Genomic DNA, 23262 nt, shown 5'->3' on the forward strand with positions numbered 1-23262 from the left:
AGAAAGATACGCATGATTGCTGGTTTGTTTCATGGATTAGTGCATAATGGGTAAAATCAAAGAGTCAGTGATAAAATATAGAGCATTTATGTCAGAAACACAAAATTGAAAAATCATTATTTTGTCTCCCATAAAATCAAAGTAAAATACTTAGAGTAAAACTTAGAGTAAACTGTGTGATTTTTATTAATATTTTAAGAGGTGTTTTCTGAGAAGAAGCAAAGAATTTTACTTGTTTTTCACGTTCATGTAATTAAATTATTTCTATTGGATTCATTAGTGGGGTTTCTTTGGACATGAACTGGATTTCTATTATGAATCAGAGGTGGAATTTGACCCTGAACCCTTAGTATCTTCCACTATGGGCTCAATGATTGTTCCATAATTTCTTTGTTATCTGAATTAACTTTTGGCCATAATTTATTTGTATTGCCAATCAGTGGGTATCCCCAGAATGTTGCCTAAAGGCTTAACTTACAGTTACCTTCAAAGTTGCCAAGTTTCAGAAATAAAGTTCTAGCCTGATCTCAAATTGCAATGGCTCTAAGCATGTAAACAAGAAAATGTTGAGTGTCTTTCAGCATAACATTTACTTTGACCAGAAGTTTCATCCAGTACCTTTTTTTCAAAATCTTTTAAAGTGTCTTTTGGAACACTGTGTTTTCATAGAAAATTTATTTTCTGCATATCTGTGTTAGTAATATAAAATGGACTCTACCCATGAACTAACAGTCTTTTATGAGATGCTATTTTTGAATAGTTCAAGTTCTATTTCTACTTTTGTGAGCATGCCTTCTGTTTGAATAACATGGGTTATACTGCTTTACAGGTGTTATGATTTGCATTTAGTATGTACACAAACATCCAGATTTAAATTAGTTGAGGTTCTGGCTTTTATGAAGGGACACCAAATAAATTTCCTAGAGTATTATACTTACTTGCTTTCCAAGGAAATAAATAATTGAATGTTTGGCATTTTTTTGGCAGAGCCACATGCGGGTTTTCGTATTGCTTTCAACATGTTTGATACTGATGGCAATGAAATGGTGGACAAAAAGGAATTCTTAGTGGTATGTGTTTTTGCAGTTTTTGATGTAATCTTGAAACCAATGTGATGATGTCAGCAGTCATGAGAATATTATCTACATTGCTAGCTATTCTTCACTGAATGTAGTTGTTTATTTGCCTGATTTAGTATAAAGACTTATTATAATGTAAACTGAAAATAGAAGTTCCTTCTTAGAGTGCACAGGAGTCTTGTATGTAATTATTTTTGAACCTTAACACTGGTTTTTATTCTACATGTTCTAATTGCTGATGTAGTTACAGATAGGCTATTAAAGTAATAGAAATGTTTTAATGGTTAGCAGAGTTACTTAATTGCTGTAATGATGAAAAGACTTGTAAAATAATCTTTTGCTGGAAGACCACCTCACTTTGCCATTCATTCTGCTGATAATCACTAGTGACCCAAAAATATTGACTGACATAATGTGACACTGTCATATAATTTCTTTTTGATAAGATTTGTAATGAAATAAAACATGCTGTACATATATCTAGTTTACCCCGTAAATCCATATGCTGAAGCAATTTGCTAAGCTGGGCTTCAGTGAGTTCTTTTTAAGGAGAATTTTCCTACAAGTGAAACTGACTTTGACCTGATGCTTTCCACATGCTTTGAGACAGATGGCAGGGTACCTAGAACTTGGCAGTAGTTTGGTTGCATCCAAGGTTTTGTTACATTACTAATTTGAATGATAGAATTTTTCAAATTAGAGCTTTACTCTGTTTATGACTGAAAAAGCAGTTCTGTGAATTCGTCTCATTAATTATATAAGCAGAGTTTATTTTTTTTTCAAGTTAGAAATCTAAACAGTTTTTAAAAGCTCAGACTTTGAAAGAAAAATTCACATGTTGGTGAGATTTGAAAAGGAAGAATAATTTGTTGCTTGAGGGAAAATCTTTGAAAATCTAAATCATCCACTGTATATTCACTTTATAGTGATAACTCTTCTATATTCAATTCAATAATAATTCAAATTAAAAATCTGAATACTTCATAATTTTTCAGGTAGTAGGATGCACCAAGTTCAGGAGAATGATCTTGCACTAACAAGAGGGCTATTTTTGATTTATGTTCATTTAATTTATTTTCTGATTTCATATGAAATGGGAGGTAGAATTAATGCTATTCTAAATAAATGCCAGTGATTGATCATTAAAAAAAGAAATGGAGAAAACTGACCACTCAAAGTTGGAACTTCTGAGTTTACAATAACCGTGTGGCTTTATGCTAAAAAAAGTGCACCATAAACCAGAGATCTCTGAATTTGGTAAGTGTCCTTAGGCAGCAGCTGTCTGGGATTACATTGAAGCACTCACTTATGGTGGACATAGGTTTTGACTTTTCTTTACAAATTAACATTTAAAATTCTGTGGTTAGTGGTGTAGACAAACTCTCTGAAGACTACACAAGGTATTAATTTTCTACTGAAAAAGTACAGATGATTAATGCAACATTTTGAATCAGATGTTGGAAAAATATATTTGTGTAAAAGACATAAATTTTCTCTCCATAGATTTTTGTGTAGTTGAGCTTATAAAGAAATACAGTGAGTACACATGAGATAAAGCCCAGCGCCTTATTGAAAAAGATGGAGCAAAGAATGATATAAAAAAATACAAAGAAAAAATACAAAAAATGAGAGACATATAGAATGTATTTAAGTGTCAGAGTCCAATTTATTTAAAATAAAGATGCCCTAGTTTTCTGTCTGTGGTTTCTTAATTGGTTCAAATAAACTATGCTAACCTTAATAAAATAGAAATATGGAAGAAACTCTCCTTAACATGCTGAACCTTCCCTCAATTCTCCTTTTCAGGGAGGTGAGATCTGAGATCTGTGGGCTTGTTCTGGTGACATGGCTTAAGCAGAACAGGTGTCTTCTTGAATTCCAAATTCATTTTGGAAGGTGACACCACTTGCAAATTGTGGCACGCTGGTCATTTTTTTGTATTCCATTATTAAATTTACACATCCTCATATGTGCTAATTCTGAATAAGCATTTTCTCCAGTTGGAGGAACAATCCAGCAAACACTGGATTAATTAACAAAAGAAAAAAAAAGGAAGAAGGAAAAAAAAAGCAAGCATCTTTCATGATTTAATTAAATAGAATGTGGTGGAATAGACTGACAAGTTTGTTCTAAAAGAAGAAAAGGCTTCCATTACAACAGCCAAATGGGAGGAAATTGAAGCAAGAGGCGTTGTCTTTCATAAAATGATGCTGAAAATGAAATAAAATAAGCATGTAAAGTGGGAAGCAAGGACAATATTTAACTATACATATTACATCTTTCTTTCTAACTATGCTTTTATAGTCCTCTTCACATCCGGCTATGTATTTGTTCTCTATCATGATCCTTGACTAAAGTTTCCCCTTATTTCTGTTAGCAGACTTGGTGGATAAAAGTAAGAAAGTAGAATTTTTAAACATTGGATATACTGTCCCCTACCTATGGTTGTATTTAACAAGTTTATATAGATTAAACTTGAGTGCAACTTTGCTTCATTAGTTGTCAGTGATCCTTCAAAAATTAGATTGTAACCCTTAAGTCAGAATTTGAGATCTGAAGTGAAAAAGACTAAAATAGATAGGTAGATAGATTTTTGTGTAATAAAAGTATATATGAAAATAGAAGTTGATTCAGTGATACTGCAGCTATGATAGAACTAACTCCAGAACATATATTTGGCATCTTTCCTTAACTTTCTTGAATATAATGTATCATATCCTGTGTGCCTGAAAGAAGGAGACTGTTCAAAAGTTGCCATTTGAACTACCCCAACATTTGCAAAATATTTATCCATCAACTACAGACAGCTATTGCAAAATTGATAGTAAGTGCTATTCAGTTTTACAATTAAAGAGACTCTGAAGAGCTTTGTTTAGAGATCACGTGTTATGTGATTCTTGAGGAAACTGTGTGTAAGTGAAGAGTTGAAAAATGCTTAGTTTTTCTGATAACAGCTGTATTGTTTTTGTAAACTAATTTTATGGTGTTTGTGCTTTTCTCTTTGCTTATGTCATAGGGGTTAGGTCAGGGAACAGAAGGATTGTGTTGCCTTGTTACTGGAGATCTTGTTTTTGCTGCCTTCAGCAGTCAATCTCATTATCCTGTTTCAAACAATGTTCCTATCAAAGTACTCCTAGAATCGTTTTGCATTCACTTTTTTCAGTCACTGGTATCCTATAGCACTCTTTCTGAACAAAAGATCCATTTCCAGAAGTTTAGCAAGGGCTTTAATAATGCATGCAACAAAATCCTACTTCTTTTGCCTCTGTGGCAGGGGAAATACATCCAAGGATGCCTTGCTTTTTACTGATCTTTTTTGGTTTTTCAATTACTGCCACTCTTCTCTCCTGCTTGATGGCTTGTCACTTCACTTTTCACAAGGGATTTTCTTTCTATTTCTCTCTGTTCATTTAACCTTTTTCTTTGCATTGTTCTGGGTTGTGAACTGTGTAGTATTCTATCCTATCATGACTCTTTCCTTGTTTGCCTAAGTTACAGTAACTTGTGCCTGTAGGTTTGAAAAAAAAATTTGAAAAAAATGTACCAAGCTCTGTAAATTTATCCCATACTCAAAAATTGGTATTGTGATACACAAAGTGTTCTGATCTGTATTTGCCTTACAGGAAATTCCAGAACTCAGTAGTTAATTTTGGAAATTAATAACATTTTGTTTATAAATTAGTTTTCTTTATAAATGTAGTGTTAAGCATTGAATTCTTTAATTTCACTGTTGTAATACCCCTGCAGTAAAGCTTGCTGATTTCTTTGTCTTAGTCATCTGCCTTCTCTGAAGTAAAGATATTCTGAAATTTAGTTTGGAAAATTTCCTTGCAAAATGTATTACACACACCTTATGTTTCACATTCCAACCCCTCTGGAGCTCTGTGTACATGCCATTACATTATCAGGTTTTAGCAGACCTTCTGGTAGGTAAAATTGCTCTTTTGAAAGGACTGCCACAATTGTGTCTGTATGCCAAAGTGTTTGGTTCTGAAAATACCATATTCTAGGTTGGACAAGTTTCTCAGATCAGGGTTTATTCCTTTTCCAGCCCACTTGAAGGATAACAAATGCTACATGAGACAGTACGATATTTTCACATGCAGTTTTTCTAAAAGCTGAAGGTCCAGTAGAGACCTAGATGATATCATAGTTAATGCTTTCTTCTATTGCTATACACTGTGAGACCTTTTTCTAATGGTTTGGAAACATCAATTGGTATTACTATAAATACAGTAATTGGTATTGCTATAAATACAAATTGGTATTACTATAAATACCTAATTAAAACAGATACTTGCAGAGAAAGATAAGTATAATCCAGTTCTTACTCTGAAGACTTTACAGAAGTAAATATGCTTAAGAATCTGTATGTTTGAAATCTTGTATTTGAGGTTTTCTCAGAAGTCATGTTTAAAGCTCTTCATGTTGAGGTAGTTGTGAAAGGGGTATTTTACAAGACCTGAAGGTATTCTTTGAACAGACTTGAAAAGAAAGGGTACTTGATAAATTACTCTTGAGTAGTAGTTTGTTGCTGCTGAAGGGGAATGTTTCACCCCAGCAGGTGTTTCTACCCCTCCCTTGTGCCAGCAGGAGTAAGAACTGATCAGGTTGGGAACTAATGTGTAAAAAAGATTGATCCAGCTGACGAAGTAACCACAGAGATACTAATTAGAACCTGACACGAAAGGATGTGCCTGAAGGTGGTGAAAAAAGGTGGAACTTCCCCTTTTTATATTGGCCAGATTGGCTAAACAGGACATTCTTCGTATTGTGCTCCCAAGTAGAATTGTTACCCTTACTTTGCAGAAAAAAATATTTCCTTTTTCCCCTTTCTGTGTGATGGTTTAAGTCATAGAAGGAATAGGAATGCATAAGTATGAACAATAAAGCATCCTTGAAACTCTGATATTACAGTAAAGAACTGCATTTTAATATTGTCTGTAATGTTCCTTATGATGAAGGATATTGTTATGCAGGTGAAAACAGGCTGAACACTAAATATGAACAAAATGGTTTGGTTTTTAGCTCCAAGAGATCTTCAGGAAAAAAAACGAGAAGAGAGAAAAAAGAGGAGATGAAGAAAAACGTGCAATGCTGGTAAGTAAAATCAGAAAAGTTGCATCTGGTAGTTTGTTTGGGGTTTTTTTTGATGTAGTACAAAATTATGTGTGTATATATTTCACTGATCAATTTTTTTAAACACAAAATTCATATTGTTAAAAGAATAGGCATAACTTTACATGTAGGAAAAAAAGTAATATTTAGCCTAAACTGCAGTTACTGGAAAAGAAGAGTAAGTGGTTTATATGAAGGAAAAAGTAGTGTTTAAATACTGTAGTAGATGTTATGAGAGTAGAATTTATTCCATTTGGAATTTAGAAATCTAGGGAAAAGTGAGTAGTAATGAGCCAGTGTTACTGTCTGTAACAGTGAGAGGTCTCAGTGAGAAGACCAAGTTATACACTTGCTTTTAGAACTAACTGAAGCTCTTCATGTAGACCTACTGATCCTGGTGCTTGTTATCCACATAGTAGTTTTAAAATAGATTATGAAATGTTAGAACTGAACTTAGATTTTATATTAAAATTTAAATTCTTACTAAATAATGCTTACAACCAGTGCAAAATATGTTAATTTGAATAGAGTTTTGTGAAATATTGGGTATTCACATAATGTTAAATTTGCATTTCATGCAAATTAATAAAAAGGTAAGTCATAAATAAATGAGTCTGTGGTGATTTGTCTGAGGGATGGCAGCAGTAACAGGTACTTCTTTCACTGTTGGAAAAGTAAATATCAGGGACAAATTTTTGCCAAGCAGAGAGCAGAAAAAATAATGATGTTCATTTACAATATGCATATTTATGAAAAAAATTCCTTAAGAAACATTTTTACATATTGGCAGAGCTTCTCAGTGTCCATTATACTTTGTCCAACATCAATGCTCAGTCTCAGATCTTTGTCCCAGAAACCACAGGAAGTATGATTTTCAAGAATTACTGCTTTTTAAACCTTCCCTGAGAAAAAAAAAGGATTTTTTTCTTCCCACCCAGAGAGACTATCCTGCTTAGCTTTTCAAAACTGCAGGTCAGTTGTTGAAACTCTCAGAGACAGCTTATTTTGAACAAAGAAAAATGTTATATGTAAAGGAAGTGCTTTTGAAGAACGTAAAGATTGCAAAGTGACACATAAGTCCTGAGGGTAATCTCTAAAATCTGTACTTCTCTTTTGAAAATTTGAAGAGTAAGACTGAAAATAAACCATGTTTTCCTTCATTGTCATTTTGAAAACAAAATAAATAAAAATAATAATACATATATAAAGTAAAGGTTTGCTTGTCTTAACCTATTCTGTTGTCTTTTTCCCCCCTTCTTTTGTCTTCATTCTGACATGTGATACTTGGCTTGGCCCATTTTTGCTGTATGTCAGCGTCTTCAACTTTATGGATATCACACTCCCACTAACAGTGTATGTACTCTATTTTCAATTGATGCAGTCTTCACCAGTGAGATGAAATAATGTGATATAAGAAAATCTATTGTATTAATCTTTTTCATCAAGTAAATTATTTCTGGTAATCAGTAAAAATGTGAGGATTCTTGACTTGCATAAAAGATTGTTGCATGCAACAAGGAGGAAAGGTTGCTCTATATGAAAAATGAAGGCAACAGTATTTTTAAGGGAAAGTACAAAATGCATTTCAATAAACTGTAGACATATTTTTAATTAATGTGTGAAATTAAGTCATCCTGCATGAGTCATTTGATCCATCTCTTTCTTTCCTTGTGTATAGTGTGAATAGTTAGTCAATTGAATCCTTCACCTCTTTGTTGCTTCCCAAAAAGAAACCTGAAGAGAGCTTCCTATTTTTATGCTTCACCTACAGAAAAAATACATAAGAACTTTCAGTGCTGAACTAGGAAAGGATTTTACAGAAAATATTCCCTGTATTACTTAGGTGACAGTAAACTCTTTACAATAATTTTTGATGGATGAAAAAGAGAAGCAGACAGAGATCTTCGGAGTTTTTTAATGTCTTCATCATGACCTGATTAATTTCTGGATCATGGCAGAAGTAAAACAGTTTTTAAAAACCAGATGGATTTTATGTTTAAATAGAAGAATTCATCTTGTTGTGGCATTATTGTGATATTCCAAATGACAGGATTAGATCTAGGAGAATTAGATGACTAGTGAAATTCCAATTTAAATATTTGTTTTGTTATATAATTATTCACAGAAATGCACAGATTTTTTTCATGTGAAGTTGGCATCTACAATTGGAGCTCCAATTGTAGGAAGTCTGTTGAATTAAAATGTGCAGTTTACATGATGTGCGCACTGCAGTGATATGAGAAAAATTACAAAGAATATGCAAGGCCTTATGATTCAATAGATTTCATATCAGGCTTTACTGTAGCAAAACTTGCTGGATAGTGATTGCCATATTCTCATGCTTCCTTGTGTTTGAAACTGAAACCAAACTAGTTAGGTATTCTACTTACATAATTTTCGGCTTCAGTAAAAATGTCTACTGGACTGCAGCAATGCCCAAGCACGTTATCAAGATAATGCCCAGATGTATGCTGTATTTTTTGCCTTCCTGCTATTTTCCTACAATCTCCATGCAAAAGAGACCCAGGTGTATAGGAAATCAGTAAATCCCTCATATTCAAAAATAGATATTTTGGGGTTCTATTTCTCCTACTGAAACAAGAATTGTAGCAGTCTTTTGTTGCCCTTGATGTACTGAGGAGTTGAAGATACCCAGGTTCCAAGGAGATGCAACCCTAAAATGTCTGGGATAGTCCAACATGCTGTCTCATGCCTGAGGTCCTCCTCACTTCATCTGACAAATCAGTTCTAATTTTTTTAAATGCATTGAGGTCCATGGGCCATAAAAAGCATATGGTGATGTTTTAAATGAGTTAAATATTTTAGTATTTTCCTTTGCATAGGTTAATTCTTTCAAGTCATGTTCTGGTGCATACTGCATTTGTGTCTAAGACTGCTTTGGCATGTACTGCATGAGTGCTTGCACTGGCCAAATGCCAACCAGAACATGATAACTGCGACGCGATGCATGTAATGGAAATGAAATGTGCACAGCCAGAAGTACTAATTCAATTGACTAAAGTAACTCCAGTAAGAGAACAAATTCAGTGAATACTTAAAATAGATAATTATACAATTGTATGCATAAAAGAATGTGGTGTTCATTCTTATGACAAGATCAGTTTAATCATCAGATGTGGATGGTGTTTTCCTGATAAGTGTGTTACAGTTGAAGTTGAACTTACTAGGCTTGTTTTTTGCCTTTCTTTGTTGGTGCAATGATGTAATCATAAATATTATATTACATTATTTTCTATAACTATTTATATAGTGATATTTTTTATTTTACCAATAAAAAATGAATCTCATAAGTATATAAATTAATGTTTTATGGAAAAACAGAATTGATAGAAAAAACACTGGCAAAATGCTGAGTTTAAATGGCCGTTTTGATGTGTACTTTCAGTAAATATGTTCACTTCTGCTTCCTTGAATTTATTTTGTTTGGGAAGATGGAGTCCGATGATACTTTTAGTGCAGCCAAGAGCATTAAGCAAAGAGCTGTAATAGACCAGTGTTCCTTTCATTTACAGAGTGTCATGTAGCTGGTTAAAATGTCACTGTCTAGAAGCAAGAGAAACAAGTCCTGCTTTTGAAGATCAGTTAGAAAATATTTTAAAGTTTATAAATGGTTTTTCTATTGTTTTTTGTTTTTCAAACAATTGTGCTTCTTGAAACTACAGGTTCTTAAAACAGAAGGAGAGGACCTTGTCCCCAGAAGCTACTGGGATACTTTGAGACGTAGCACAAGCCAAGCACTCTTTTCAGACCTTGCTGAGGTATAAAACAACCTCTCTGGTCTCTGCTCCATAAACAGACTGCTATTTTATTTATTCTGTTCTGATTGCTTTCTTATATTATGCACCTTGTTTCTTCTTCTCCTTTTAATTACTTTTTTTTTTGTTTTAAACCTCAAAGTTCTCAGATCAAATGCATTTGGTTCTATACAATGTGATAACTGAAGGTTGTCATTTCCAAGAAAAAGCAAAGTTACCTTTTGAAAGAGTTGGAAGATGAAGTCTTCTTCAGTCCTCACTATAAGCAGCATTTGCTAACACTAATAGTCATGGCAGTTCACAGAGAAGTAATTCAGGAAACCTTTGTCATTTAGACGTAGTCCAGTAAAATAACAACTTTATTTATTGAGAGTTGTAGCCATTTATGCTTTTAATCTTTGCATATTTATTGTTCTTTTTACGTATCTTATCAGAGCCAATCTTTACAAAAAGTATAATGCAAAGATTGATTTAATTATTGGAGAAAGCCAGGAATGTTTTAAGGTAACTGAAACATTGGTCCATCTTTTTTATATTACACAATCATTATGGAGGTCTAGAACTACTGCTGAGCTGTCAAATTAATTTCCATAATGCTTTAAATTCTAATAATTCTTGTTTCATGATCTGCTTCTAAATAACTAAGTTAGATATTTCTTTATCATTTCAGAGGGTCATAAGACTAGATCATTTATGCTTTTCTGTGCCCCACAGAGTGAGAGTGATTGCTCTGCTGGTAGTGGCATTTAAGAATATAGAGCAACTCCCTACTGACTCTGGTCTCAGAGTTCCATGTTTCCTAAGCAGGATCATAATGAGAAAAAAAAAAACTGAAACTGACCTCCAGAGTAAAACAGTCTTTTTCCTTGGTTTGGAAGCAATGTGGGCTTCACATTAAAAGTAATTAGTGTTTTGTCCTTGCTGTTCCTCTGCAGAAGCTATTGAATAATCTGAGGACTTTGATGGACTTATTTCTAATTTCCAGGCTAAATTTACTCATAGTCCCTTTATATCAGTCTGTTGTTCATTCATTTTCATAGGGCTTTTTCTTCTTTAGTGTTAATCTTCATACTCATGGTTGTGTTCATAAATGCAGTCATAGCCCTGTTTAAATTTATTTGAATTTTAATTATGGGCCAAACAAAATAAAGTATTTGATTTTTCTTTTAAGGTAGAACCTACATTTCATACATATCAAATAAGCCTTTTCTGTATTTCTCTCAGCTTGTGTTCATATGCCCTTCAACAAAACAAAATCTGGTGTTACAGATTCGAGTTTTACAACAATATTTATAGCAATATCCATAGTAATAACATATACATAGTAATCTTGCAATAAAGCAGTAGACCCAGCCTATCTTTTCTTGCTCCTACATTGATGAGCTTCTGAATTGTTAATCCAGTTATTAATCCTAATTTATTCCACCAAATTTTAAAATCCAGAATATTAGTGCTCTTGTCTAATCAGATAAGGCGACATAGAGGGGAGACGCTTCTAATTTCACTGATTATTCAAGAAGCCTGGAGCATTTGAGCTTTCTGAATGAAATGTCATTTTAGTGTACAGTTATTTGGCATTAAATCAGTTCCAAGTATAGATGGACTTAAATTTGGTAATCTCTACACACATTTAATTTGGAGGGAGAGGTTTTTTAGTATCTGATGCCTCAGACTAATATCTGTAACTATACTGTAATTGAAGCTTAATAGCAACTATACTTAGTAGTGATTTAAATTCTCTGTAAAGTGTATAAAAAGTCTGTGTGCTCTCTTGTAAATAATTTTATGAAGAAAAATCATGTTCTGCATTTTCTTCAGTGACAATTTCCCCCTTCTCACTGTAATTATCTTTATCTTGCTTGGTTTGAGCCAGCTGGCTTTCATCCATATTCTTATCTCACCCAGGTATTCTTGCATCTGAATATTATAGCTATTTGTAGTAAGAAAGTGATTATAAAGCAAGGTGACATTGGGGTCTGTGTTGTTTAGTAGGCTTTTGAGAAGTCTGTGTGTAAGTTGAAAAGGAGAGTAAATAATGTTTGTTGCTATGGGAATCAAAAGGTCTCTTTGGGAGAGTAAAGTTATTTATCACAACTAGTTTTCTCTAGGACAGTGTCTAATACTGTTTCTGTTCTTACTAATTTAGCAATTCCACTGTCCTGTTGGAATATGGCAGTTACCACAAAATTCAGTTTTAGGGTTTACTCTTAAATTACTAAGTGAAACTGGAAATCAGTAGGTTAGTTGTCACTGTTGGAAAAATCAAGAGTTTGCAGTAAGAAAGCTCTTATTAAATCAAATCATAAGATACATACTTTATTACTGGGATATGCTGTAAAAGTGGAATCAATGCTCATAAGCATTACCTACTTTTAATCTTTTTAATCAAGAACTTGAAATTAGTTTTGCAGAATACAAAATAAATAGGCTTTATGCAGTTCAGGTTAGAAAATAGAAAGGAGAAGATACTGCCATTATGCAGCAAGTCAATCAAGTCATTGAAACACTTGTCTTTAGTCTGTCTCTTTACCTGCATTTGAATAGTGTAAAGGTAAAGAAAAATGACAATTATTTTATTCTCATTTAAATGACTGCAAAATATATTTGATCAAAATTGAGGCTCGTATTTGTATACATGGAAACGGGTGAGGCAATTTAATTTGCATTGAAAATAAAATAAAACTAATTTTATAATGAAAAATAACATAGATTTAAATGATTAAAGCTTCTGGTTTTATCATTTACCATATAAAAGAGAATTTTATATGGTGTGCAGTGCAAAAGAAGTACAGGAATAATTTTCAGTTGTCTGCAGTTCTTCAGAGAGCCATATTAGGTTGAGTTTCTGCAGTGAGGTTTTTGTCTGGGGTTTTTTCATTTAGTGAGGCCAATCAAGTGGGAATTGTGAAAAGACTTACAGATTGTAGTTTTTTTTAAGCAGTTCTTTAGATATGGGCAAATGCAACCTAAGACTAAGGTTTTGAAATGTTTTTGCAAGATGAAAGGCTGTAATTTAACATTTGATATCTTTTCAGTGTACTTGAGGGAAATTGTTTGAATGTGCTCAGGGATTTAATTGCTTAAAAGACATAAGAAATCAGGGTATCTGCATTTCAGTGTATTGTGTCCTGTAGCAGAGGATAACAATATTAAAAGACAAATACTGATTAGTTTTCTGTATTAGTTTGCTCACTTGAAGAGCTGAGCTCTCTAAATTGAAGGGCATGAAATATCTCTACCTTTATATACACTATGTCATCTTATTTCTCCCTAGAGAAGAATATGAGTATAAAGAGGAAGCTAGAGAACATGAAATGCAATCTTGAGAATCCTAAACTGATTTTACTAAACAGAAAAGTCCCTCTCATTTCTTTAGATTGGGTGCTGAAAGGAAGGGATTTGTATTGTTACTGCCTTGTGTTTTTCCTTGTTGTTGATACATAAATACTCTTATGGAATATTGCACTTTAGGCTTTTTACAAATCAGTATGTAAATTTGAAAATAATATAGGTGTATTTTAGAGAATATACATGTGAAATTCTTTTTCATGATACATGATTTATCATGTTGTTGAACTCTTGTGTATTGTTCAAAATTTTTTCCTGGTTTCTTCACTTAGAGTTTCTTTGTTACAAATTTATAGCCTCTTCAGTGAAGAAATAGTCTTAAAGGACTCTCGAGTGTGGCTTGCAGGCCTATATGTGTAGATCTTTATAGAGCTGTATAAACAATTTTCTATACCTGTGGTAGATCCCACAGGGTCATAATGTATCGTTATGGTACGAAATTATTACTGCTAGGTTTCTGTACTGTGCCTTGCTTTGTACTGTAACACTAGAGTCAGACAAACTTCCTAATGGATGGTAGCTTGCCTAGGAAGAGCAGAGACTGCTCTACTTTTCATAAAGTCTTGTCTTTATAAGAAAAATGAGATCTTTGATGCTTTTCATAAAGTCTTCTCTTTATAAGAAAAATGAGAGCTTGGATGGGAGGTAATCTCTAAGCAGGTGCACTAAGAAGACTAAATACATTACTTTTTAAATTTCTAATGTTGGCAAAAGCAGGTTAATTCCAGGAGGACAGTGTCATGTTGGGTTACTGTGGCTTATTCAAGAACCTTATATAATACTGAATTATTCTTTAGCTCTTCAGTGTATCAAGAGCTTCTTTTTCAAAGAAGAAAAACAATGCATATATACAATAATTAAAGGCAATGAATATGTAGTAAAAAAAGTGGAATATTATGCAATCACTATAACAGATGATAGCTGCTTCTGTTTGGATTCCTGTTTACAACTTGTGCTATTACAAATGGTCAAAATTAGTTGGCTTTCTCTTCTAATTCTAGCCCTCAAAACCTTTGTTATTTATTAAGGAAAAAGTATTAATACATATTCAGAGATTCCAGTCCTGCGCAGAGACCACAACCCGGTACACGAGGAACAGTCTTAAGAGAAGTAATCCAAATATTGCTTCATTATTTCAAAATATTTTAGCATTCCAGTGTTTTAAACGTATTTGGGCAATAACATTTAACATGTAGCTATCTACAACTTACAGAAAAAAATCATGTAAAGTACACCTAACTGATGTGATTTTGGAACACAATCCCATACTTACTTTTGTAATATGGAATAAGAGTATATGAACTAATATACTTTAATTTCTTTGTAGTTTCATAGTAGAAGGGAAGTGAGATTGTGTACAAAGGGAGTTACATTTTATGGTTTGCCTTAACTGACGAGATTACTTTTTTCCTCACAAGTTTCTGGTTTTATTTGTCATACCTTTTCCCCCTTCACTGCAGCTTCCATGACGTCATTCTGTTAGTTTAATTACTTTCTACTAAATGCAATTAACAGCTATTTTTACTTTATGTGAAAATTGCATGACAAAATTAATGTAATGGATTGCAATATTAAAATCTTGTTAAAGACTATAAACATGAAATACAAACTCTTAATTGAAAAGTCCATTATAATTATACTTCTGTATCTGATCCAATCATGGCCTTTAATTATTTTTTATTCTAATATTCAAGCGTGCTGATGATATTACAAGTTCGTCAGATACTACACTGCTTGTACACTTTTTTGGCAAGAAAGGAAAAGCTGAACTGAACTTTGAAGATTTTTATAGGTGAGTCTCAACTTCATTAATTCCTTGTAAAAAATATTTGTATACTTGATCTAATTAATGTGTACTACATTACTATTTGCATAGCTTATGCAGGTATGTTTATAGGGTTTATGTTCCCTCTGTGTGTGTTATATGCACAAAGAGCAAAATAAAACAATAATTGGCCCAATAATAAAAAGTCCTCTTCCAGTGTTGCTGGAAATTTTAGGTAGTTTGGGGTGGAAAGGTTATACCCCAGCCCTGTCCTTATTTAAGGACATGAACAGTAAAAATATAAAGTATGACAATTTCTTCACATTTTATTTGTGCTTTAGATTTATGGATAACCTGCAAACTGAGGTTCTAGAGATAGAATTCCTTTCCTACTCTAATGGGATGAACACCATCAGTGAGGAAGACTTTGCCCATATTCTCTTGAGGTACACAAATGTGGAAAATACATCAAGCTACCTGGAAAACATGCGTGGCAGTATTCCTGAAGAAAAGGTAATTGCTTAGCAGTGGACCACAGCGTGCAGTCCAGTTGTCATTAACATGAAAACATAGCTTTGTTGTACTGAATTACTTAGCACCAGGATTTTATTTTGATCATAAACTGCATGCCTGGTTTTTCAGATTACTTGCTGAATAAAATATAGAAGAGTAAATAGCATAGAATTATATTCCATAGGGTTTAGCTAGTAGTATTGTTGAAGTTTAGATAGAACATAATAGACAGATAAAACAGATTAAATTGCAAAAACCATAAGACATTAAAAATTTTCTAGCAATGAATTATCAAAACCCCCTCTCTTTCTCTCTCCCTTTCTCTCCTTTTCTCTTTCCTTCCACTGCCACTGGAGTAGCATCTCCTCAGAAATAACATCACATTTTATCTTACTGTTTTATAGTCTTATCAGTGAATTGCTTGCAGTTATTGTTGGGTGTGTGGGTTTTTTAATGACTGAAGAGATAGAAATTGTAATATAAACAGTAAAGGTCAGGAGGTAGATAGTCATTATTTAAGAACAAATACGTTGTCAGAAGTGTATATGAGACAAATGTACTAGAAACTATGCATCAGGGATAATCTATAGGATAATGTTAAAAGTAGCCCTTCAAACGAGATGTTTTGGATATACTTCTGTTTGTGTTTACAGAAGATCAAATTAATCTGTCCTAGGAATCTAACTCTTTCAATAGCTATATCTTTTAATAGCATTGGCTGCAGAGCTTGCAAAGAAAAGTAATACATCAGTTTGAACAGTTTGTTTAGGTTTTGTTTTAATTTGAGGAATGACATTTTAATTTCAGTTTTCACAGTAAGTAAAATCAGTCAACTGACCTGATAGAAGCATACTCCAAAAATCAACAGTTTTCTGTTCAGATATGTGGGTTATCTGATTCTTCCTGTGGTTGTACAGCATTAGGGTCACTGAGTGTTAAATATAGCTGGGAAAGCAGGGCTGTCTCTTTTGACCAGATTAGGTGTCAGATGATGTGGTTAAGATTGTGATCAGAGTTCCTGCTCAGTCACTCTTTCCAAGTTCCTGGTATAGGCACTAAGGTGCTCAGATCAAACTGCTGTAAAAGGTCTCTGCAGCTTTCAATATTCAGAGCCAAGACAGTGCAACAGAACTGCTATAATGGCATGGTTCCAGATGGAAATCTAAAAAAAAAAAAAAAAACCAACAAAAACAACAAAAAAAACCCCAAAAAACACTCATTTTGGATCTTGTGTAGAAACAATAACATAAGTATCATTTGGGAAACTGAAAAATAATGACAGTTGTAGTTATAGAAATACTTTGAATGTCAAAGGTAAATACTAAGAAAATATATAGGCACTTTATTTTGTACAGGTATATTAGACTTTGAAGTTCATATCTAAGTCTTCCAATGTCACAGCAAGTATTCCACTGTAGTTTCCTCTTCTTGGTCTCCAGTGGGACCAACAGTTAAGTGAAACCTCCATGTAGAAAGCTTTGTCATTTAGTTACAAATTTGCTTTTATGCTGTGATCTGGCAATGTCCTGACACTGGACAGGTGCCAGATATTTGGGTATTTGAGGTATGTCACATGCTATACCTCCATTAAGTGAAACAAGACATTGCTGCTTTTTATAACTTTGTATCATGGGCCTGGTAGATGTGCTGTCACTACATCTCTTATGCTGGCCACAGGCTTTGAAGAATAGAACTTTGCCTATTACTGCCATGAAGGTGTTGTTCATATGTTGTTCAAATCTTACCACATTTTTTGGCTCTAGTCATAACACTCTAATTTGAAAATTATAAAATCTGCTCTTTATTTCATGACAGTGATTTGCTGCAATACTAATACTAACCAGAGGATTCTATTCAGAAGAAAAATTAGTTGAGTCTGTAAAGTAATATGCCCATACTCTCACAGTTGGCAGTGTTAATGTTTCATGGCACTGTATGAGAAGCCCCTAAAGCAGCATGATGATCTTTTGTCATATTTTAATCAAGTTAAAGTGTTCAGCTGGCATGCTGCCTGCTCACAGGATGTCTTCCTCCTTTTACTAACTAGATGCCAAGCAGTGATTCATGTAAGCTGGCATCATGAATTACTACAGATACCAGCTCCTGAAGAAAGTCTCTGTATTTTTAGCAGCACTGGTACATTAATCTGAGTTTTCTTTGCTGTAGTAAAATATAATCTGTCCATATAAATTAAAAAGTTAGCTTCCTTTTTTTGTCATGGTTTGATCCCAGCCATTGACTAAGCTCCACACAGCCATTTGCTCAGTCCTCCACCAGCAGGATCAAGGAGAGAATTGGAAGGCTAAAAGACAGAAAACTTTAGGGATGAAAAAGAGCAGTTTATTAGGAAAAGTGAAAGTCATGCACACAAACAAGATTTTTGGAGTGGCTTGACCTCTTACACTTACTTTTTGCGTTCAGAAGTTTCACAGATAAATTGGTGCAAATTAAGGATTTGTGAACCTAAAAATGTCATCTCAAGACTTGAGTGGATATTCTCTACAACTGCTGTTTTGCCATAGTACCTGAAGCTCCTGGCTGAGAAATGAAGTTTCACTGATCTAGGAATTTCATAAATGCATGGCAGAGTTATTCCAGTCCTATAGAGTTTTCAGTCTAAACACAGTGTGAGAACCAGAACTTGGACACACAAACTGATAGTGTCAAATGCAATGAAATAAAAAGACAGTGTTGATAATATTAAATTCAGTTTTTTAGATAAAAATTTAAATAGGGTGATAGTTCTATTGTAGCAACATAGAAACTTATGAGGGTTTCCTCCCAGTTGTGAAGGATCTGCTTGTTGAGAAAAGCAATTCATGATGGAGATGGGCCAAGCTCTCCAAAGAGTTTATAAATCTTAGCTAGTGATTAGGTAGGATCACTTTAGCAGGGGTTTACATCTCAAGTGTGTGGAGACCTATTAAATTCTTCTATTATAACACTATTATGCTGCTCTCCATATTTCCACAGTCCTTGTTGTTTCATATGGGTTAGCATCCAACCTCTGCCATCTTCTGGCACAAACCTATATTTGCACGTTTCCTCTCTTCCACCATACTATAAAGACTATGTATATATTTGAGCAGAGGCATAGATCAATCTTTTAGTTTGAACATAAAGGCTCACAGGTATTACTAATTGCCTTCAAGTATATTTTCAGAGACAAGTTCTTAAATAGAATAAAACAATAAAAACAAATGAAAAAATAGCTAGGAATTTAAAGGAGTTAAATAGCCAGGAAGTTAAAGGAGTCCAGAGAGATCAAGGTTTGATGCAGAATGCCATTCCATATTCAGAATGGCTGAGACCAAGGGGAAGTTTATATAGGCAATGGTCCTGGCTTAGTTCAAAGTTTCATTTTCAGAGGCTTTCAGAATTGATTTAGAGATAGTTGATCAGATGTTTGGATCTCTAACTAAGATGAGAAGAGTGCAGAACAAATATTACAAGGAACGAAGATAAACTCTTTTAACAAGAACACTTTCTGTGGAACTCTCACAGAAGATAGTCTAAAGTCTGGTCAAAATGCAATTGATTTTTTTAAAAAGCTGGACAAAACCTGCAGTACTTGGAAACCCTCAGCTGAAGAGACTTGGGTGTCTAAATCTGGGTATATAAAATTTTCACCCTCAAATACAGGCTTAAGGTAGATCATAATATTTATTTATTAATCCATTCATGTATTCATATGAGCACATTCACATATATGTAATAGTGGTTTTCAGGTTTCCAGTAGTAAACATACTCCAATGATAATCCAAACCTGAACTTTTTATTCTCAGTATTGACTATCCTAATCTAATAATCCTGGAAATCTTAAAAATTGCCCACAGCAATGGAGCAGTATTTTTGACTGCTCTGGTGAGAGTTGCTGTCATGTTGTAGTTCCAGAGTAAAGACAATACTGCATTCCTCAAGAAACTCTGGTTCTCTACTGATTGACTTTTACTACAAGTCCCTTTTAAAAAAAAAAAAGAAATTTGCATATATAATTGCAAGGTTTGTTTATTCAGTTGTTATTACAATTGATAATTCTTACAGTGCATATTGTTGTCCTGGTTTTTAGGGTATCACATTTGAAGAATTTAGATCATTTTTTCAATTCTTGAACAATCTAGAAGACTTTACAATTGCAATGCAAATGTATAATTTTGCAAGTCGTTCCATAGGTCAAGGTAAGTATATATACATTTTAAAAATCCATTCATATCCATGTAGAACTGTTGACAAAAATGCTTTTTTTTTTTTTTATTTATTTCCTAGTTTGTAGTTTTAATGTTTCAAGTAAAAGGCTAAAAATGCTAGGACACCAGCTTTGAGAGGAAAAGGCTTGGTCATATCACAAGAGATATCATGCAAAGTCATATAAGTAGGAGACAAGCTGAATGCAGAATAGTTGTCCATCAAATCCTACAAGAGTTAAGAGGCACTTGATGACACCAGTGAGAGATCAGATTAAAGTAAACAAAAGCATTTATTTACACAGTGAGTATCTGAAAATTATCCTTCTACAAAGGCTGTAGAAGAAAATAGTGTCAGAAAGTCCTAATAAATCACTAAGTGGGTATTTAAAGAACCAGGCATGTATGTACTTACTAAATCCTTAATAAAACAGTTGTGATGTCTGGGGAGCACAAGGTGAGCAACATGCAAAGTGGTCAGACTTGTGAGCTCTCCTCAAGTAGCCTCTTCATGGGTCTGACCCTGTAACACCAACATGGTCCTGCCTCATGTGGCCTTAACTGAGGGATTGTGTAATTTTCTCTGTGCTCTATTTCTTGGGTTCTGTTTTGTGTCAAATGAGTAAATGCCATATATGTAACAGGTTTAATTATAATATGATATTCTAATTTTGTTATTGCACATAGTAGTGTATATGGAGTATTAAGCAGTCATTTTATATCAGTTAAGAACTACTTGGTTTAGAACTGTGAAATTCAGTCCTAATTTTCACTTTGTCATATTTTGAGTATTAAATGTGAAATTTTGAGTTAAAAGTTTACATATATTTCATAATATGCTGTTCAAAAAGTACCCTTAAATTCACCTTTTACATTTTTTTCCTGGTGTTCCTCCTTATGCAGATGAATTCAAGCGTGCTGTGTATGTAGCCACAGGTGTGAAGCTCTCACCACATTTGGTGAACACAGTGTTCAAGATTTTTGATGTCGACAGAGATGACCAGTTGAGTTATAAAGAATTTATCGGCATTATGAAAGACAGACTCAATCGAGGGTTTAGGGTAAGGATTATAATTTTTATAGTTATCTTAGTGGACTTTGCTACTTACCACTACTTCAGCATCTGCAGCACCTGTAGATTTCAAACCAACAGTGCTTATTTTTAAAGACATTCATTTTATACATATATTTTAAGACTGACATTTATAGAAATACTGAAGCAATGTGTAAGATAAAATCCTTCTTAAATTCTTCTTCTTCTTCTTTTTTTTTTTTTTTTGTTAGAAAGCAATACTTAGAGGACATGATGTACCTTTATAATGTGCAAACTAAATAGGAGATGAGACATCCCCTGTATACTGTCATTTCTTCTGTACTGTGTGATTAATAGATTAGCATTAAGTATTTTAACAATGGCAGCAATTATTTCTGTATTGCTTGCAGAGAAAAGAGAATTTGTTTCTCTCAAGCTCAAAAAGTTAAGTTAAAGGTCAGCTCTTCTAAAACATGATATAAAATACCAAGTGCTCATAATGACAGTTTGAAAGAATTGCAGCAGAACGTAGTTTTAATTTTCAAATAAAAATTAGTGAAGTGGTGCTGAACAATGCTGTGTTCTAATTCACAGCTGATTTTAATAATTAAACCCTGAATCTAATATTAAATTATAATAAGCTAGAGGGCAGGAAACTACTTGCAGTCATTTTTTTTCTTCATATGACAGGTGTTAACATTTTTAACTAAATGTAAAATGGTGTACTAGCCAACAACCTTTTTACTTTATTGCTTAGACATAAATCTTAAACTCTATTATAATTCCTAAAGTTACATTTTAATTTGTTATTTCTGTAATTTTAGTTAATTGTAGTTAGCTTCCTAAATGTAATTTTAGAACTTTGTGGTGTTGAGTCTAATAGTTTACTTGTTATTTCTGTAATATTATGATCAAACATCAAATGTAAATAACAACCTCTATATTTGTTACAAACTTATTCCTTGTTGGTCCTCAATTCCTTTTATTATGGTGTGGTAATGATGATTGTTTCGCAGTCGTTTCAAGCTGTTCAGCTATATGTTTTAATTGTTTACTAATTGTAAATGTGCAGTGTATGTTAATTTAACCAGCAAACAGTCTGCTTACTAAGTAATTCTTGTATTTATTACATCTTCCTATTTCACAAAATGCATGACAGAAATCACATATAATTTTAAGAATTATATTATCCAGCACTATTCAGTGTTACATCTGTATCCTGCATTTCCCTAGACCACTATAAAATATTCCAGTGGACTGTAAAGAACTATAAAGAATAGCCAATATTCAGAAGAGTAACAGTCTTTCATAAATTACAATTCCAATTTAAGTTAAATACTAGAGAACTCCTGGATTAGGACACAATTGTGATTTGGTCCTGTAATTCAGTTAAATTCATTCTCTTCACTAATCAGTAGTATTTCAAGACAATTACAGTAGTAAACTGAGGAATTACAATTTCCAGTAAGTTTTTGTAAGTGTCACACAAACCAATTTTTTCCAAGAGTGGATAGCAGTAAAAATTCTGCAAAAATTTGCCTTCATAAAAAAAACCCTGCAACAATTTTGCCTTAATAAACACCCCCGACCTACTGCAGTCTTGGTTTAGATGAAAAGTAGAAAATGCTTAAGAACCAGAACAAATTGGTGGAAAGTGTTAATTGCTTCCTATTGTTGGTATGTTAAAAGTTGCAGAGTATTTAATGTGTCCAAAACAAGTAAAACTTTGCCCTCTTCCTCCTACAATGTGTAGGAATGTTGTCTTGTGCTAAATCAAAACTAACAAATTACTAACCTTTTCTTTATCAATAACTGTGTTTTGAATCCATATGAAAATTCAGTCAATTTCATTATACAGATAAAAGATCGTAACAGCTTCACCTTAGTCAGTATTTTATAGCAACATAGACATCTTGGCCATGAAAAATCTGAAACCCTTTATGAAGTATAAATGCCTGATTTTAATTTTAAGTATTCCACAATTAATATCTGCCAATTAATGTAGTATCTGATTATCTCTCTATAAAAATCCCAAAATAACAGTTAGGCCTGTGATTTGAAATACAATTTTACAATTAACATCTTGTACTGAGCAATTCTGACTTTTTAAATGTTGTTTCACTAATTATGTTTGCCCAGAATCTTAAGGCCATTCCAGGATTTGGTACTGGGAGCACGTATTTTAGGAAAGGACATTTTGTAGTTATATAGTCGGACTAAAGTGAACCTATTTAAGAGCAAAGAGTCACACAAGTTCAATAAAAATGCAGTTCTGAAACATCAGTCAGTATGTAGAAGGTTTGTCCTATGTAAAAGCTTAGCCTTGAACTTAAAAATCTCAGGAGGGTCAGGTACTACCTCTTATAGGAAAAAAACACAAATGAACAACATGTTCATTTTAATACAAATGTTATACATATTCTCTTTTGGAAAAGTAAATGTCTTC

General features: G+C 33.2%; 1 protein-coding gene across 6 annotated transcripts in view; it reads left to right on the forward strand.

The window, feature by feature from the left end:
• Positions 1-23262, forward strand: part of MICU3 (mitochondrial calcium uptake 3) — a 52178-nt gene that overhangs the window by 20959 nt on the left and 7957 nt on the right. For 3 of the 6 annotated variants that reach the window (XM_077782842.2, XM_077782841.2, XM_077782845.2), the window contains exons 6-13: positions 988-1070; positions 6108-6179; positions 7512-7550; positions 9881-9976; positions 15016-15113; positions 15428-15599; positions 19669-19777; positions 20687-20844. In XM_077782842.2, the coding sequence (XP_077638968.1) occupies positions 988-1070; positions 6108-6179; positions 7512-7550; positions 9881-9976; positions 15016-15113; positions 15428-15599; positions 19669-19777; positions 20687-20844 (827 nt within the window). The remainder of the gene's footprint in view (positions 1-987; positions 1071-6107; positions 6180-7511; positions 7551-9880; positions 9977-15015; positions 15114-15427; positions 15600-19668; positions 19778-20686; positions 20845-23262) is intronic. The other 3 variants (XM_085577917.1, XM_085577916.1, XM_077782843.2) reach the window with 3 other exon arrangements.

Source organism: Lonchura striata, chromosome 4 (assembly GCF_050655825.1).
Source record: "Lonchura striata isolate lonStrDom1 chromosome 4, ASM5065582v1, whole genome shotgun sequence".
NCBI lineage: Eukaryota > Metazoa > Chordata > Aves > Passeriformes > Estrildidae > Lonchura > Lonchura striata.